Below are 17,076 nucleotides of genomic sequence, written 5' to 3' on the forward strand. Positions count from 1 at the left end.
AACTCTAGAACAAATTGCGCCATTCCACCATAAAGCGCTAACTGATATTTAGCTAAATCGAATGTTTAGTTGATAGTACATCTCTTACGAAAATTGATTCAATTGTAAATACAGCTGCATGTGAGACTCTAACTAATATACTGCAGTACATACTTGGAGGGGGACATCATTGGGAATCATTCTCAAAAATGAATAGTGACACAAATCACGATGTAGGAAACACTTTGTCTACGGTTTCCAACTACGTTGGTCTACGTTCAAGTGGTTATACTTGGAAGACCGTAGTCTACGAGATTCGAGCAACTACATCATGAGTTTTAATTTTGCAGAATCTTTCCAACAACATGCCGAACTGCTGGTGGTGACCAATCGATTAGGTTTTCAGCTTAAACGGATGTTTGGTTCTTCAGATCCGTGCTCTTGACAATTTCAAGTTTGGCTTCGATTCATCTTCACCTTAAATTGTCAACCATTTGAATTATGTTTAAAACCGCAATGCTTGCTGTGGTTCATTTCCTCTGTGCGGGGATTGCTAGCTGCTGGTTATTTCCGCGAAGCAATCCAAATTTTTAAGTTTCCCCGCTATAAAAGCAGGCGTGGAGCGCAGCGAGCTAGGTGGGCGTGGGGCACAACCGAGGATGGAGAGATGCAGCCACGAACCGATTATTGTGGAGCTTCGCGATAGTATCCGGCTTTCTTTCAATGCAAACACCAAAAGTCCGTTTCGTTTTTTTCATACTTATGTTAAAAATTGGTGAAATCAAGTTTCATATCACACTAATTCGCAGCTAAAAATCACCAAAAATTGTATGTGTTTTATTCGCATTTCAACGTCAGCTGCTTGGATCCTGTCGCTAAGCACAGCTATTCCATCCATCAGATTCGCACTCTCTTGTATTTTCTTTAATGCTTTCCACCATTTCATGTTCCCCTACCGTACACCAGTTATGTATCCATCTTATTTGCAAACGTTTTACTTGATAATAATCAGAAAAATACAATCCAAACCATTAAATATTCGTTTGTAGGTGTTTTAGTATTGTAAGTGGGTGTGTACGTGAAAAAGAGAAATAGACAATAGGAAAAATAAGCGATTCAATTCACTCACATTCTACAAAAATGCTTTCCATGTCGGTCACAGATTGTTGGGCTTCAGTTTCAGTTTGCTTCGCTGGCAAAGTAAAGAGGTAAGATGAGCCCTTGTTTCGCATAAATTCTATACTGAAAGCGGTTCCCTTGTTGGTTCGTTCGAAGTAAAGCAACTAAATGACTAACCTATTAGTACCACCATCTATCACTAGTGAAGAAAATTTCAGGACAAAAAAAGACATACAAAACAACGGATTTTTATAAACATATTCGTTCACCCAATATGTAGTTGCTACGAAACATAAATATGTTGGACATAGTAGAATATACTATGAGTTAGTGTTTTCCTTTTCATCAACGTTTAGCTGTTCCTCTTCATGCTTTGAAGCAGCCATTCGATACTTCATTCCTAATGTTTGATCTCATTTCTCCGTTTTTTTCCTGTGGTTCCGCTTTTGCGTTTCATGCGAAAACTTAAATTGAAAATGCATTTGGTTTTTTATTGTGGTTGGATTTTTCATTTTATTCTCTTAACAGAGCGTTTTCTCTTGTTTTCTTCAATAATATCGATCGCATTTCGAGTACGGTGCACTGCAGCGCTAATTTCAGCATCGCAGTATTCTTCTTCATTTGGTTTACCCTAATAGCTATATAAGGATGAATACATTTTTGAGACTACATAAATGTTTGTTATTCTGCTAGCATGTGTCTTTCTGAGGAAGGTTTGTGTTTCTGAGTGTGGATGTGTTTGTGTGTCACGGTGTTGAATGTGATTGGTATTGAGAGTATTTGCAAGTGTGTGATTCAGTTAAAAATCTCAAATTGGTGGTTTCAAGCGTGATCTACGCGCTTCCGGGATGACCACTTTCCTCAACAAGTTTGACTTGGTGGCAGCAATTTTATGTTTTACGAAGCGAACATTGTATAATATTGGCTAGAGCATGATTATATATATCGATTACATTATTCTATAAGATCAAAAATGTTTGTTTTTGGTTACGTTTGAAGTTAGGTCCAGTCGGTCATCCCAAAAGCGCGACACGAAATAAGACATTTCCCATTCCAAAAACAGAAATAGAGGGAGAAAATTTCGATTTTTCTGTTCTGATGCAATGACCGAAGAAAAATTTCCAGAAAATACAATAGTAATTAAGAGTTTTACATACTATTCTACCGAAAATAAAGTACAAAAAATACAAAATGTCCTAATCGGGTTCGTATTCTACTTTTTAACGGATGGAATGCAGTTTCCAGCGCAGCACCAGATAGGCAACGACGCGCAGACCGATGAACAGGCAAAACAGCGCCGTCGCATCGATCCAGTACTCGGCCTTGTCCATAGACATCTCCTCCAGGAACTTCTGTGGACTCCGGTAGTGGCAGTAGATCTCCGTGCAGCTCAATTTCTCTCGGCCCATGCCGTAGACGGAGACCATCGCCCCCTCAAAGCCGTACCGCACGTAACTGACGTAGGTCAACCACTGCAGATACTTGGGAATGACGTCGAAGTTGACGAAGAAGCCGGAGAACAGGATGATCGGAATGGTGGACACCGGACCGAGGAAGACGCCAGTCTCCACGCTCATCCCGGCGCCGATCAACAGCCCCAGGCTTTGCGCAACCAACGACGTCAGGATGCAGATTAGCACGAACATTCCGGCCCTCTTCGGTTCCATCGGTTGGGACGTTAGGTAGTACACGACGATGACGTACACGCTGGTGAAGAGAACCTGGAAAAAGATAATGAAAATTTTATTTGAAGGAGATTATATTTGAATTTAAGTTTTGAAATAATGTAAACTAGTCAGTGAAGCTTCAGACAAAATCGCTCTTTAAACAAGATTCGATGAAGAAGAATCTTTGGACGAGATTCGTAGAATTTCTGGACGAGATTCGTTGAATCTCTAGACGAGATTCGTAGAATCTTTGGACGAGATTCGTTGAATCTTTGGACGAGATTCGTTGAATCTCTGGACGAGATTCGTTGAATCTCTGGACGAGATTCGTTGAATCTCTGGACGAGATTCGTTGAATCTCTGGACGAGATTCGTTGAATCTCTGGACGAGATTCGTTGAATCTCTGGACGAGATTCGTTGAATCTCTGGACGAGATTCGTTGAATCTCTGGACGAGATTCGTTGAATCTCTGGACGAGATTCGTTGAATCACTGGACGAGATTCCTTGAATCTCTGGACGAGATTCGTTGAATCTCTGGACGAGATTCGTTGAATCTCTGGACGAGATTCGTTGAATCTCTGGACGAGATTCGTTGAATCTCTGGACGAGATTCGTTGAATCTCTGGACGAGATTCGTTGAATCTCTGGACGAGATTCGTTGAATCTCTGGACGAGATTCGTTGAATCTCTGGACGAGATTCGTTGAATCTCTGGACGAGATTCGTTGAATCTCTGGACGAGATTCGTTGAATCTCTGGACGAGATTCGTTGAATCTCTGGACGAGATTCGTTGAATCTCTGGACGAGATTCGTTGAATCTCTGGACGAGATTCGTTGAATCTCGAGACGAGTTTCGTTGAATCTCGAGACGATATTCGTTGAATCTCTGGACGCGTCTGAATCTGAAATGGAATTCAAACTTTACGTCATTTCGGAACTGAGATTTATGTGGTTTTTTAGTAAAATATGTCGAATTTAAGTAGATGAAAAAAACGAATTTAGGACTATACCATTTAATTCCACTAGAGTTTGTATTATTTGACAGATACGCGTATTTCGACCTCAACTGTAAGGCCGTCTTCAGTGTCGTGTACTAGACTCGACGACTCGAAGTCGAGTCTAGTACACGACACTGAAGACGGCCTTACAGTTGAGGTCGAAATACGCGTATCTGTCAAATAATACAAACTCTAGTGGAATTAAATGGTATAGTACTAAATTCGGTTTTTTTATCTACTTGTAGGTATTCTACTAAACAGCTCGAAGATTTATTATCATGTCGAATTTATTTTGAATTTAAAACTTTCCTGTGTGCCTCATAGAGCCAAGTAAACTTGCATAGCCGATTAGGCCATTACCATCGAGACTTGTTTGTCAAAGCCTGTGTAAAGTTATGCTAACTGTATTTTTATTTGCCTGGGTGACCTAGGTCAGCCAAGAACTCCATGGGAACCAGACCTTCAGCTCTACAAGCGTAACTTATAATCTCTGGTACATTTAGACTCATTTAGGCTCATGAAAATATATTCCGCCAAGTTTTGAGTTGAACTACCGTTCACGATTATACAAGAACTTCTTTGAGTACATGTCTTCTGATCTACAAGTGACCTTTCGGAGGATTAGGAACTAGGTTGTTACCTATACGGGCTTGTTTACCTATGCTACCAGAGAATAAGTTCAACAACTTTTTAAGCATAACCGAAGAACTGCTTGGAGTATGTATCATTAGATATACAAGCGTAACATGTGACCTTTAAGAATCTTGCAAACTAGGATAATATCCATACAGGATTGTATAATTAGGCTGTACCATGTTTCGAGCTCATATTTAACAATCTATTTGTTTTGTTATATATTGCCAAGATGACGTGTTCTACTCAATCTTATAGATGTCGAATAGAATACAAGTATTGATGGCAGACTGTAATCAGGATTATCCTTTCCAATTCGATTTGAACAAGATTTTTTTGCAAAGTTATAAAATAATATAAAGATTTAAATGTATCAGTTCAATTAAAGTTCATGATCAATGAGAAATTCAAACCTCTTGAAGCCGACAAGTCAAAAGAAACCCAAGCCTTTGAAAAAAAAACGCTTGCTAGTTTGAAAAAATGGATCATTGTTGCTCAGCAATTCTGTAACGAACGATTCTTTGTTGAAACCTCTTGTAACAAAAATTTGAACATAGGATTGAATAATACCTTTTTTGATAGAGTTAAAAACTTTAAATCCTAAAGCTGCTTGGCTATCATCATATTGAAGGATTGAAGGTTTTTTTTTTGTATTCAAATAAAGCTGTCATCAGCAAATTCTTACGATAACAATTGTTTGAAGAAATCAGGATGGACGGTATTTTGCTCAAGGATTTATTAATATTCAATCAGAGTAAGGTAGGACAAAAGTTCGACCTTAGTGGTATAATTTTTTTTTATAAAAACAAGAGCAGTTGAAAAGAAATAAATACCATGCAGTGAACCTTCAACATATTTGCTATAATTTCGCTGATTGTCTTAAACGAACTGGTGGGGAAAAGTTCGCTGGCCGAAACATAAAAAAACCGACACTTTTACGACAGACATACTGCCGTGAATCGCAAGTCAGTGGGGGTGCTTTTGGAGCCGGCCTTCTGATACCCATCTGCATTTTTGTCAAAATTGAGTTGAGTTCAGTTTTCAACATATCAATACAGTACCAGATTAACGGCCTAACTGACAAATGTAAACAAACTGAGTTTTATTCACCTAACAGTTTGTTTGATAAATTACAATCATATAATGCACATATGTTCCTTAGAAATAACGTTTTTCACGAAATAAGTAAGAAAAACATAAAGGCGCATTTTACATTCTCTTCCGATTCAAACTCTGATGTCAATTTCGCCCTACTTCCCCCCCTGCGGTAATCGGGCGCATTTGAGATTGAGTGTGACAACGGGGCGCATTTCAAACTGAGTGTGCAGAAGGGCGATAGTGATAAAGGTTCGTGTGAGAGAGCGTAGCAGAACGGCGAAGCTGATGATAGTCAAACCAGAAGGACGAGGTCAAAAGGCGCAATCGCTGTTGTCAAACTGAAGAAGACGAAAAACCGAGGGGCGCAACAGATCTAAATTTTGATGAATGGCGCATTATGGATTTTTATTTATTTTAACATGTTATTCATAATATGTAAATAAATTAAATGTTTTGCTACAAAAGTAATATTGTAATGGATCCTACAAAAATGCATCATGCGATTAAATCGATCGGAAACATAATATAGAATTAAAATTACATCCTCTAAACTTCAAACCGATTTTACTGAGAATGTATTAGTCTTCACATTCGCCCTAATTTTGACTCAGTATTGATATCTTCCAATGCTCTTTCAGCTACACTAATGAGATAATATGATTTGTTCGGAAAAAATAGGAAAAAACAGCAAGTCAAATTGTCCCATAATGAAATGTAACCGCACGGTGTAACACAAAAATGAACCGTGTTTTGATCATCTTTATATTTTTCTCGGAAAGATATCGTAGTGAAAAGCAAATCGTGAAAGTTTCATAAAGATTTGAATATGTTCCAATCTTAGGGCCTAGATAGCCGTAGCGGTAAACGCGCAGCTATTCAGCAAGACCAAGCTGAGGGTCGTGGGTTCGAATCACACCGGTCGAGGATCTTTTCGGGTTGGAAATTTTCTCGACTTCCCAGGGCATCAAGTATCTTCGTACCTGCCACACGATATACGCATGCAAAAATGGTCATTGGCATAGTAAGCTCTCAGTTAATAACTGTGGAAGTGCTCATTACAACACTAAGCTGAGAAGCAGGCTCTGTCCCAGTGGGGACGTAACGCCAGAAAGAAGAAGAATGTTCCAATCTTCTGGAATTTTTTGAATATTCGAATGGAAAACGAGTTTGGAAACTTCATAGCCCATTTTCTCAATGCCTGCTTTTTACAGATGGGACTGACTTGCGATTGACGGCAGCATACTAAATACCAGTCATAAACTTATGATTACAGATAAATACACACTAATTTTTCATCAAAAAATTGTCCAAAGCCCAAAAAACACGCAAAACTAAGTGAGGATCATTAAAATAACCAAAACGGTCGCTATGGAAAGCATAGATAGCGCCACCGTAGCCTTGTGTGTTTGACAGAACAGCAATGCTGTCACAATGTTAAATCCCATATACAGTGGCGCCTTTGTTTTGATGCGGTGAGCACTTGCAAAAACTACCTTCAACGATACATTTGTAAATTTCTCTGCGAGCTTATATGGGTCGAACTTTTGCCACGCTGAATTGAACTTTTGCAAAACTATGGGCCAAAAATTGATTCCAAGCAATTATGTAGTAATTAATAAACCTCAAAGTATCCTTATGATGCATAAAACGCCCTTACATAAAAATTCAGAAAAGATTTTATCCTTATTTAATTTACATGCAATGAAAGTTTGACCAAATATTATAATTTTGACGTAAAAAAAAAAACAAATAGTCACAAATCTCAATCGATTCGTATGATAATCTTGTCCCACTTGAACTTTTGCCCCACTCTCTCTAGTAATGTTCAATTTTGGGCTACTAAAATTTGAAAACTAAATCCGGCCGGTTTTAAAATATAAATTCACGACTGAGAAATACATATTTACTGAAAAACACATGAGCTCATGCTTGAAAAACAGCCTTTTTTTCACAGTAGATTGACATAGATGTAAGTAAAGGTCGCCTAACAAATGGCTGTTTCATTGGACTTGGTATAATAAGGAGTCACAGCCAAGAGAAATTTAAGAATGTTTTGTGATTTTACATGCATAAAATTATAATGTTAGTGCACAGTCTGTGGTTAGTGTGTCCTACAGAAAATTGATTGCAGTTAGGCTTTCTAGATTTGTTCAAACTTCCAATAAAAACCTATAAAAAACATATAAAAACAAAGCAGTACATCATCGATATCCATCATTAATCTAACAACAAGTTTTATCTATTTTTCTTACAAATAACGCAACATTTTCTAATTGTAAAAATTTTACATGAATGCATATATATTTAAAACGAAAAAAAATTGGGGTGGGTAATGTATATTACATTACCGCGGGGTTGACGTAGAACTACGATAATTAATAATTTGATTTGTCATGTGTATGAATTTGTAAGTGTACTAGTTTTGTGTTGTTATTGATCGGATGAAGTTTTCAGAAGTTAACTCTTTTTGAACTCATTTTGGTAGTCCTGAAAAGAACCATTTGTCGTTCTGTGGTTCCGAGAACCAGTGTTTGGTTTTCCAAGAATAATGCCAGATGATTGAATTTGTTTGTTTGGTCGTTGCTTCCTTGTGTTGCTTGGTTGGGTGATCGGTTTCTGGCTCCAGCTGTAGTTCGCCAAACTCCTCCAGTAGATTAGATGTTTGGTAGCACGGGTGCTTCGATCGTGAGAATCGATAGAATCGGTCCAGTGCTTCGGTATGTAGCAATATCCATTGCATGAGCATTTCGGTTCTGTACATTGATACTCATCAATATGCAGGCTGGGCCGCTATGATCCAGTATTTCACGCAGTTCGTCTCAAAGCGTCACTAATCGATGATTGCCTAAGCGCTGCAGCTCATTCCTCAAGTCAACCCTTTTGGGAGAATTGCTGCCTTTGGCGTGATGGAACTTGAAAAAATGGTAGAGTTTGTCAAAAATAGTCCTTGCAGTGAAGTAACCCGTGACAAACCAACATATACCAATTGCTGATCCTGGCTTTTGTCATAGTCGTACACGACCTCGGGGAAAGTTCCACCCTGCGACTTATGAACAGTAAAAGCACAGGCACTAACCATCGGGAACTGAATGCGTTTGCATTTGATTATGCCGCACAGTTTGAAAGTAAAAAAAAAATTCTCTATACAGGAGTGAAATTGGAATTTCAAAACCAAGAGCCTTACGTTTGCATGAAATATTTTGAACTCTTATAACTATTTGCTGGTTTAACGAAATTCCTTGAATGGCACCTCAATTGAAAGACAATACATCAAAGGGTCATGTCGTTTACTTACTGAATCCCACATACCTGTAAAAATAGTTTAATTACTGTTTTAAAAGAGAACGTTGATTTCGAGCAAATTTATAAATAGGGGTGCTAAAGAAAATTTGACGTCATTTGCTTTCCATTCTCCGTTTGGATCGCATCTCAGCAGGCAATAGATCGTCTGGCTCTGACCGGGCGTGCTTCTCAGGCACAGACATCGATAGCGAAGGACCTCCCCGTTTGTCTTGCTTCGCTCAAATCAAACTGTCGAGCGAGCGAGAGAAGATGCCGTCGGAAGCCAAAGTCATCACCGCTGCCGCCGCCAAGAAGAAGAAGAAGGGGAAGCAGTCCACAGGTGAATTTGCGGTCGAACTGTGAACACGGTCGGGCAAGTCATTCTCGCTTTGTGTTTCACCGCTTGTTTGCGTTCACCCAGCCATCGTCATCGCCGCCATCATTATTTCGACTTAAGCCCGGTGATCCACTACCTGTTACTGTTGTGCGCCATCCACGCCACGAAACTTTCGGTTCGTCGTATAAGCAAATAACTTGCTCAAATTTATACATTTGAGTTGAGGATTCCCCGTTTGACCATGGCAATCAACTGATAACATCCCGCAGTGTTATTTATCTGTAAGAGCATCAAAACTAACAAAGCCATCGGCCCTTTTCAGGGCCATCAAATTAGTGGAAAAGAGTTAAAAGAGAAATATTTCCGACTTTATATATGACTTCTTATATTCCTAAATCAATTTCACAGCTTCAGACAAAATTTCATTTGTCATGAATAATTTATGACTAAACATTTTGAGACTGTAATCGCGAACGCTGCTGCAGTGCCGTCGGGGTGAGTGCTCAACATTCCACAACAATTGTTAAATAGAGTGGTATTCCCAACAGCGTCTTTGATGTTCCATAGCACTTTGATTAGCAAAATTATCACATGTAACAAAATTGCGACATATTTAGAATGCTTTTGAAAAGACATTCTCATAGAACAATTGTAATAATTTTGGCACCCATGGATCAGAAATTTACCTTCATAATAAAGAAAACTATTGATTATCAATAGCTCATATTGAATATTTAGTTAACGTCAACCCTTCCAGCAATTCATGTTCGATCAATTTTCCACGCATTAGCATTCTCCGCAATTTCCAAGTAATTCTAAGCCCAACACATTATTGGCACATACCCATTTGCCAGATTGGTCGATCAGAAAGCGAAGAGCACAAAAGGGAGGAGCATCATCTGCTATTCTGAGGATATAAAACATGCATCCTTCGTCGGATTCAGTTTCATTCCAATTCCGCTTTCGAGCTGGTAAGAGCTCCTCCGAACTTGCTCAGCGAGAAGAACCTCGCTGCTAGAAATCTGCTGAGCTGTTAATCTTCAAGCTTCAATCCAGCATCTGGTTTGTGAAATCGCTCAAGATTTCTAGGTTGACCGATCCGCGCTTCTAAATTTCGACTCGTGGTCACAGCATCCAAGCTCAATCGGCCCTTTTCAGGGCCAATATACGTTCATAAAAGGGTTTATTGGATGATATTTACTGATTTATCTATAATGATCTAAATATCGCGGTATACTATAATTTGGTTCACATAATTTACCCCACATAATTACATGAATTTGAGAATTTACCGCTGCAGCACCGTCGGACCGTAATAACATCATACTACTCAGCATTGTATGGTATTTCTAACAGCATCGTTGATTTATCATATAATAGGGGAACACTTCCTAAATTGTCGAGTATGGAAATTGGAAAATATATTAAAATTGCGACAGATTTTAAATACTGATCAATAAACTGTTTCCTGACCAATTGTAATGAGCAACTATTGATCTGAAATTTTTCTACAGGTTAGTCTATTGCAAATGTCATAGTATATAAATCAGAACACATTGAACATTGATCAGAAATATTTAAAATTTGCACGAAACCAAAACATGCGTGATTTCAATTTATTGTAAGCTGTTAAAATAATGTTGATATTTTTACTGTCCATACGAACGCGCATGTGAATTTTCCAAGATATGTAAATCCCTAACCAAGACATCAACTTCATGTATCTTATCCTAGATTGGTCAATCAGAAGAAGGCGAAGAATACGAAAGGGAGGAGCATCGTCTGCAATTCAAATTATGTAAAACATACTATCTTCGACAGATTCGGTTCATTTAAGGGACGAATGACCTTCGGATTAAAATCCCTCTGTAACAACAACAGTATTCGGTTCATTTCATTTACACTTTCGAGCTAGTAAGAACTTCTCGTGATAAACACAGTATAGCTAGTAATATTTCTTAATGTGCTTACCACAAGCTTACTATAATCTCTTAATTCATCTCGTAGCATCATACAATATCTGATTTATCACGAATAATCGACAATACGACAATTTGAGGATGTTCCGAGAACGCTGCTGCAGTGCCATCGGGATGAAATAACAGCATAATGCTCATCTTGTACATCCATTGTTTTTCAGTTGTTGCTTTCGCTCTCTGGTTCCGTTCGCTACTCGCACACTGCTGTGGCTTTCACGCGCTCTTCTTTGCTGCTCCGCTGCTTGATCCGTTCGTTATGCCGTTCGATTTGTGAATGAGCTGGGAGCAGAACAACCAGTGGTTTTATTGGCTCGAGCTCCGTTCACCGATGGCAAGTGGTGGGGTTCTCGCTTGGTTGTTTCGTCACTCCGTTCGCTACTCGCACGCGATTGGTTATTGCTTTCGCGCTATTTTCGTTGATGGTGTGATTCTTCGCTGAGAAAAAAAACTGCAACTCTTTTGATTTTTCATGCCAAATGACCAACTTTGATAAACTATATCTCAGTTATTTATGGACCGATTTGAATGAAATTTTCACAGAATATCAGACATAACTTAAATTTTATCATATATTATTGAGTGATTTTTCCAATCACATGTTGACAAGCAGTACCGGTTTGACTAAAGTGAATTTTTTGACGATTTTTTATAATTGACATAACTAAACATATTGAAGGAATAGCTTTATGGTATCTTCAGCAAAGTTGTAGATTTTGACGAGATGAATAAGTTTGCTGAAGACAGTTTTCGTGTGAGGCTATCAGATTTTAAGATAAAAAGTTTTGAATTTTTCGTCGAAAATTACGGTTTAGTCAAACCGTTATTACTTATAAACTTGTGATTGGAAAAATTATTCAAAAATATATGTTAAAACTCAAGTTACATCTGATGTTCTGTGAAAGTTTCATTCGAAAATATTTCCATAAATAACTGAGATCTAACATACCAAAGTTGGTCATTTTGTATGGAAAATTGAAAAAGTTTCAAATGCATGTGAATAAGTTGGGGCCTTCCTTAGCCGAGTGGTTAGAGTCCGCGGCTACAAAGCAAAGCCATGCTGAAGGTGTCTGGGTTCGATTCCCGGTCGGTTCAGGATCTTTTCGTAATGGAAATTTTCTTGACTTCCCTGGGCATAGAGTATAATCGTACCTGCCACACGATATACGAATACAAAAATGGCAATTTTGGCAAAGAAACCTCTCAGTTAATAACTGTGGAAGTGTCATAAGAACACTAAGCTGAGAAGCAGGCTATGTCCCAGTGAGGACGTTAATGCCAAGAAGAAGAAGAAGAAGAATAAGAAGATGTGAATAAGTTCTCAGTTTATTCGACAAACCAGCTAAATATTTCATGGGAGCACAACAGCAACAGGGTAGCGGATCACAGGGATTTAGTTGAAATCTGGAAACGTAGCTCAATTTTGAAATCTTGAGCGTTTTCACAAACCAGATTCTAGATTAACAGCTCAGCAGGCTTCTAGCAGCGAGGTACTTCTCGCTAAGCAAGAGCTCTTTCCAGCTCGAAAGCGGAAATGGAATGAAACTGAATCCAACGAAGGCAGCATGTTTTATAACCTTGGAATAGCAGATGATGCTCCTCCCTTTTGTGCTCTTCGCTTTCTGATCGACCAATCTGGGAAATGGGTATGTGCTAATAATGTGTTGGGCTTGGAATTACTTGAAAATTGCGGAGAATACTAATACGTGAGAAATTGGTCGAACATGAATTGTTGGAATGATTGGCATTCCCTAAATATTCAATACGAGCTATTAATAGTCAATAGTTTTCTTTATTATGACGGTAAATTTCGGATCCATGGGTGCCAAAATTATTACAATTGTTCAATGAGAATGTCTTATCAAAAGCATTCTAAATATGTCGCAATTATGTTACATGGGATAATTTTCCTAATCAAAGTGTTCCCATAAAATATGGAACATAAAAGGCGCTGTTGGAAAAGCCACTCTATTTTACAATCGTTGAGCACTCACCCCGACGACACTGCAGCAGCGTCCGCGAGTACAATCTCAAATGGTTGAGTCATAACTTATTCATGACAAATGAAATTTTGTATGAAGCCGTGAAATTGATTTAGGAATATTAGAACTTATAAATAAAGTTGGAAATATTTCTCTTTTAACTCTTTTCCACAAATTTGATGGCTCTGAAAAGAACCGATGGCTTTGTTAGCTTCGATGTTGTTACGGATAAATAACACTGCTCGGACCAGCAAAACTCAGGGGGCTTCTGGTATTTGCTCCTAACGGGATTGCTTCTTGACCACCAATGATGATTTCATCACGAGTCGAAATTTTGAAGCGCGGGTCAACAGCTCCTCGGCCGATGAAATTTGCGGCGGCGATGACGATGGCTGGGTGAACGCAAACAAGCGGTGAACCACAAAGCGAGAATGACTCGCCCGACCGTGTTCACAGTTCGACCGCAAATTCACCTGTGGACTGCTTCCTCTTCTTCTTCTAGGCGGCGGCAGCGGTGATGGCTTTAGCTTCGGACGGCATCTTCTCTCGCTCGCTTGACAGTTTGATTTGAGCGAAGCAAGACAAACGGGGGCGTCCTTCGCTATCGATGTCTGTGCCTGAGAAGCACGCCCAGTCAGAGCAAGCCGATCTGTCGCCTGCTGTGATGCGAGCCAATCGGAGAGTGAAAAGCAAATGACGTCAAATTTTCTCTAGCCACCCCTATTTATAGATTTGCTTGAAATCAACGTTCGTTTTTAAAACAGTTATTAAACTATTTGGACAGGTATGTGGGATTCAGTAAGTAAACGACATGAAGCTTTGATGTCTTATCTTTCGATTGAGGTGCTAATCAAGAAATTTCGTTAAGCCAGCGAAAAGTTATAAACGTTTAAAATATTTCATGCCAGCGTAACGCTCTTGGCTTTGGAATTCCAATTTCACTCCTGTATAGAGAAGAAAGACGTACTTCTACGTCAAAACATTTCTGAACCGAATTGTTGTGGGGACGGACTAGGTGTGGCGATTAGAACACACGCCGAGGACCTGGCCCCTCCCTATTTACGCCAATACTTAGGGTTATTCTTACCCATTCGAAAGATTACTGGTTTCAACTGTAGATACGAAGGCCTTTGCTCAAAGAAGATTTTGATAACCGTAAACAATCGTCGATTTAGAAACTTGATAGGATATCTTAATTATTAATGTCAAAAACCAGTTATGCTAAGTGTTAAACTTGATTTACCATAATAGTATGAATGTATTTAAACCTTCTTGTTCTATCGTCAAGAGATTACTGGTTACATTTGTGGATCTGGAGACCTAGGCTCAACGGAGTTCTTGAATAACTTTAGAAAGCCTTTGGACTCCAAACTTGCCAGAATATGTTAGTTTGAGTCTGCTTGGGTGTAAACCTTATTCATAAACTTTCGAAGGATCTCTGGTTACTCGTGTAGATATAAAGGCCTGCACTTAAAGACGTTCTTGGATAAAGGATGGAAATCTAGTGATCATGACAAAATAAATGATACATCGCGGTTGTTCTTTATCATGCGAGCATAGCAACAACGATAAATCATTAGTCATTAAGGCTTAACAACAAACTCCGCTCCGCAAAAAAAGAAACGCTCGGCATGTACCGTTTTGACTCATATTTCGAACACTTAAGGCCAACAGTGACTTTAAATGCAACTGATAGGCACAAATTAGCTGATATTTATGAAAATTTTAATTTCTTCACAAAGTCTAACGATTAGCTGTTGGGTTTGCTGATAAAATTGTATAGTTAAACTTGTTTAACTTTCGGGCTGTCGCGCTGTTGTACTTTGTACAACAGTTGTGATTTATATGCTATCATTTTGCAACAAAGATATCTATCGACACCAAACCAAAATGTATTCCTCAAGAATCTTCTTAAGAACAATACTCGACAGTTTTTATTTACAGTATGGCCCTTTATAATACGGTAAAATCAACGCACTATGTACGGTCTTCATAAAAAATTGTTCTGGAGGTGAAGCGCTATCTGATGGTACCTTATTTAATTCGGAATTTGACGCTAGGTGGCACTAGTGGGCATGGAAGTTTGACTTTTGTTTTGCAGATATTTCAGGATCCTGACTATTTAGAAGGATGTCGTCTTCGGCAAAGTAGTTTAGTAAGTTAAGGACTATCATTTTTCGAGCTAGTTGATTCAAAATTTTGCCACTAGGTGGCGAACTTTTGTTTGCAGATATCTCAGGAGCCTGACCACTTAGAAAGATAGTGTCTTCGACAAAGTAGTTCAGTAGCTCAAGGGCTATCATTATTTGAGCCAAGAAATGGGGTATTTTTCCACCAGGCGGCGCTAGTGAGCATGAAATGTTTGTTTTGCGGATACTACAGGATCTTGACTTTTTAGACATGCACCTTCGGCAAAGTTGTTCAGAAGCTCAGGGACTATCATTATTTTACAAAATCTAGAACTTTAAGGATTAAACATAGAAAGAATTTGAGCTACTGAACAACTCTGCCGAAGACACCATCATCCTAAGTGATCAGGCTCCTGAGATATTTGCGAAACAAATGTTTCATGCTCACTAGCGCCGCCTAGTGGCAAAATTTTGAATCAACTAGCTCAAACAATGATAGTCTTTGAGTTACCAAACAACGTTGTCGAAGACGTCATCTTTCTAAGTGCTCAGGATCATGAGATCTGAGAAACAAAAGTTTCATGCTCACTAGCGCCGCCTAGCGGCAATATCCCGAATTTCTTGGCTATAATAATAATAGCCCTTAAGCTACTGAACAATTTTGCCGAAGACGTCATCTTTCTAAGTGGTCAGACTCCTGGGATATTCGCAAAACCAAGGGTGTTGTACAAAGTACAACGCACGACTACTCGCGTTACAAAAATTCGCGCGACGACCGAAAGGTTAATATTGTTTTAACGTAAAAGTATAGAACAACATTTTGATTCAAATGCCGAACACTGTGTTCATTCTGTCTTATATTCCGAACACCTTGATTCAAATTCCGAACAACACAAATAAATAATATTCAAATGGATAATTTCGCAAATAAATTCATCTGAGCTACTTCTACTGGTCTCGAACTAGAGAATCATCACTACTTGTGAGGTATAAAATAGATTGGAAGACGTTTAAATTGAATTGCAATTGACTGCCCTGGTAATTTGATGACATATTTCAGCGAAACATTTCAACCAAATCGTCATACAAAAACCGAGTGTTCGGAATATGAGTCTGTTCGGAATTTGAGACAAAACGGTATGCTAACGATTAATTGTTCGCAAATTAAAGTCACAGGAGGATTTTTTCGATCTTATTCCGCGATCTGCCTTCTAGTATGCCATTTTTTTTTTTATCGAAAAGTCATTCGGGAATGGTTTGGACGAAAAATTATGCCATGAACGCGTTCTGATTCATGTTACAATATCCGACAAACGGTTTGTCCCGCGACAAACAGTGCATCGGATGCTCCATATATCCTTATTATGCGCGCGTAGTGAGCTGTTCAAATCAGGCTTCTGCAAGAGCGACGGCCCTCTTAGAGCATTCCAATACTGTGTTGTTATCCGCTAGATGCGATTTTTTTCCATCCTTGTTAACACACGTTGATTTCGAATTTCGATACAACATATTTGGTTGAGCCTGTTTGGCTGTAAACCTTATCCAGTAACGTCTGAAAGTTCACTGGTTATGCGTGTATATTTGAAGTCCTAAATTCACAGGAGTACTTGGATAAACTTGGATAAACATTTATAACAGTGTACCAAAAATGCATCAAATTTCAATTAACGTAATGTTACGTAAATGGAATTACATAAAAAAACAGGTTTGAATATACAGATTTTACTATAAAATACTACCAACCCCATCCCGAAGCATTCCGTCATACTTACTTGAAATGGAAGATCGGCTACCGTTTTCGCAAAGTAGAAAGATTTCAATGAGTACCAGTAGTTGAGATGTTCCCTCACAAATACGGCCATTTCCGTCGGAAC

General features: G+C 38.7%; 1 protein-coding gene across 5 annotated transcripts in view; it reads right to left on the reverse strand.

The window, feature by feature from the left end:
• Positions 1 to 728: 728 nt before the first annotated feature.
• The window catches only part of LOC5570171 (ATP-binding cassette sub-family G member 1), a 173,358-nt gene continuing 157,010 nt past the window's right edge, over positions 729 to 17,076 (reverse strand). For all 5 annotated transcript variants that reach the window (XM_021853895.1, XM_021853894.1, XM_021853893.1 and 2 more), the window contains 2 exons: positions 16,975 to 17,075; positions 729 to 2,819 (listed from right to left, as the gene is read on the reverse strand). In XM_021853895.1, the coding sequence (XP_021709587.1) occupies positions 2,319 to 2,819; positions 16,975 to 17,075 (602 nt within the window). In that variant the 3' untranslated portion in view covers positions 729 to 2,318. The remainder of the gene's footprint in view (positions 2,820 to 16,974; position 17,076) is intronic.

Source organism: Aedes aegypti, chromosome 3, assembly GCF_002204515.2.
Source record: "Aedes aegypti strain LVP_AGWG chromosome 3, AaegL5.0 Primary Assembly, whole genome shotgun sequence".
In the NCBI taxonomy this organism is placed as follows: domain Eukaryota; kingdom Metazoa; phylum Arthropoda; class Insecta; order Diptera; family Culicidae; genus Aedes; species Aedes aegypti.